At 43.2% G+C, this 2,396-nt stretch overlaps 1 protein-coding gene across 1 annotated transcript in view; it reads left to right on the plus strand.

The window, feature by feature from the left end:
* The window catches only part of yipf6 (Yip1 domain family, member 6), a 4,589-nt gene extending 2,781 nt beyond the window's left edge, over positions 1-1,808 (plus strand). Inside the window, exons 3-7 of the mRNA XM_060863581.1 lie at positions 129-207; positions 297-339; positions 431-556; positions 658-815; positions 1,104-1,808. Of these exons, the coding sequence (XP_060719564.1) occupies positions 129-207; positions 297-339; positions 431-556; positions 658-815; positions 1,104-1,225 (528 nt within the window). The 3' untranslated portion in view covers positions 1,226-1,808. The remainder of the gene's footprint in view (positions 1-128; positions 208-296; positions 340-430; positions 557-657; positions 816-1,103) is intronic.
* The last annotated feature ends 588 nt before the right edge of the window (positions 1,809-2,396 follow it).

The following is a 2,396-nucleotide window of genomic DNA, read 5'->3' on the forward strand; positions in this document are numbered from 1 at the left end:
TGTGTGTCTCTGTGTGTGTGTCTCTGTGTGTGTGTCTCTGTGTGTGTGTCTCTGTGTGTGTGTCTCTGTGTGTGTGTCTCTGTGTGTGTGTCTCTGTGTGTGTGTCTCTGTGTGTGCGTGTGTTGTAGTTGAGGGATTTGAAGGCAGTTGGTCAGAAGTTTGTGCATGTGATGTATCCAAAGAAAAGTTCAGCTTTACTGCGAGACTGTGAGTAAACACACATTACATCACAAAACCCATCACTCTGATTGGTGAATCAGGTGTAAATTTCCTGACACACATTTGTGTTTCTGTAGGGGATTTGTGGGGACCATTGCTCCTGTGCGTTGCTCTGGCATTGTAAGTAACACACAACAAATATAGTGGAGTCTGATAAACCCACAGAAAATCTTCATACCTCACTGTGTGTGTGTGTGTGTGTGTGTGTCAGGATGCTGCAGGGTGGATCTGCAGATAGTAAGGATGATGGAGGTCCTCAGTTTGCTGAAGTCTTTGTTATTGTCTGGTTTGGTTCAATTATCATCACCGTCAACTCTAAACTGCTGGGAGGAACCATGTGAGTCACCGACCAAACGCACTCGCCCGCTTCACACAACAACCCACTTCTCGCACTCGCTGATCAGTAACCTGTCTGTGTGTGTGTGTGTGTGTGTGTAGATCCTTCTTCCAGAGTCTGTGTGTGTTAGGTTATTGTATCCTCCCCTTGACGGCAGCCATGTTGGTTTGTCGCCTCGTCCTACTCAGCTCCAGCGGATTGGTCAGCTTTATTGTCCGGATGGTGGTCGTCACCGCCTCCTTTGGCTGGTCAACATTTGGTAAAGACTAATCTCTCTCTCTCTCTTCCTCTCCCTCTCTCTCTCTCTCTTCCTCTCCCTCTCTCACTCACACACATACACACACATACACACACACACACAAAGTGTATGCACTGAGAAGAGACAGAGGCAGTGGGACTTTAGTTGTAGTAACACAGCTCACCACCAGATGGCAGTATGGTATTATTTTAAACATATTTTGCCTAAAACCTTTTTAAAAAGGTGTGTGTGTGTGTGTGTGTGTGTGTGTGTGTGTGTGTGTGTGTGTGTGTGTGTGTTTTTCCACAGCCTCCACAGCGTTTCTTGCTGACAGCCAGCCACCCAATCGGAAAGCTCTGGTCGTTTACCCGGTCTTCCTCTTCTACTTCGTGATTGGTTGGATGATCCTGACATTCTCTCCTTCATCGTAACATTCGCTCACTTTCCACCAATCAGCAGAGGGTCTTAACTTGAAGCCCCTCCCTTCCTGCTCTTACTGTCATGTTGCCCAGGACGATGGACCTGATGTTCTAGGGGTGGCTTTCCCAAAAAAAAGGGACACGACATGTGGATATTTCCTTTTTTATTTCATGTTTGTGTATAGACAGATGGAGAGCTGGAGAAAAAAGGAGAGAGAGAGAGAGAGAGAGAGAGACCAACCTGAAAACTATTTTACTTTTCACACAATTCTACATGTCTTTACACCGTGTGTGTGTGTCTGTGTGTGTGTGTGTGTGTGTGTGTGTGTGTGTGTGTGTGTGCATACACATAATATTAATGTCTGTCCTGATTTAGTAATATTCACTTGTAATAAAAATAATTCTGTCATTTGATTAAATTCTTTAATTCTAATAGAAATCAGATGGATGTCTCATGAATATTAATGAGTGGGGCGTGGTCAGCTTGTGTATCTGTATGTGTGTGAGTTTGTGTGGAGAGGTTGTGGTGATGTGGGATTAATTACAGCTGTGATTGTGTATTTATTACTATGTAATAAAGATGTTAATAACAGCAGTGAATAGTGGAGTGTGTTAATGTAGCAGAATTAACTCGTGTTAACGTGACAGAATTAACTCATGTTAACGTGACAGAATTAACTCGTGTTAATGTGACAATTAACTCGTGTTAACGTGACAGAATTAACTCGTGTTAACGTGACAGAATTAACTCGTGTTAATGTGACAGAATTAACTCGTGTTAATGTGACAGAATTAACTCGTGTCCTGCTCATCTTCAGTCTGATGGAGGAACATGGTGAGACTTTAAGGAGGTGAATCAGCATATTGACCAGATTTTAGCACTGATATGAAAGAGACATGAAATTAAGAACAATTTATGAAAACTTTGCGTTAGCGTGTTCATGACGTTTATGTCATCACCTCAACTACAAACTCATGCTAATGATGCGAAGGCCACTGAGTATTTTAACGTGTTCGCGAGTTCCTTTTCATCACGATGTGCAGTTAAAGAGGCTGTATCACACACACTGTACACAGTGAGCTGGGGTAATGGATCGTGCTAATTATCCAGCTAGTTAGCATGTGCTAGAACAACAGACTGGGATTTAATGACGGATTCGTCGTCCTGGAGTTTCGTCTCCAC

The sequence above is a fragment of the Tachysurus vachellii genome, chromosome 26, assembly GCF_030014155.1.
Source record: "Tachysurus vachellii isolate PV-2020 chromosome 26, HZAU_Pvac_v1, whole genome shotgun sequence".
NCBI lineage: Eukaryota > Metazoa > Chordata > Actinopteri > Siluriformes > Bagridae > Tachysurus > Tachysurus vachellii.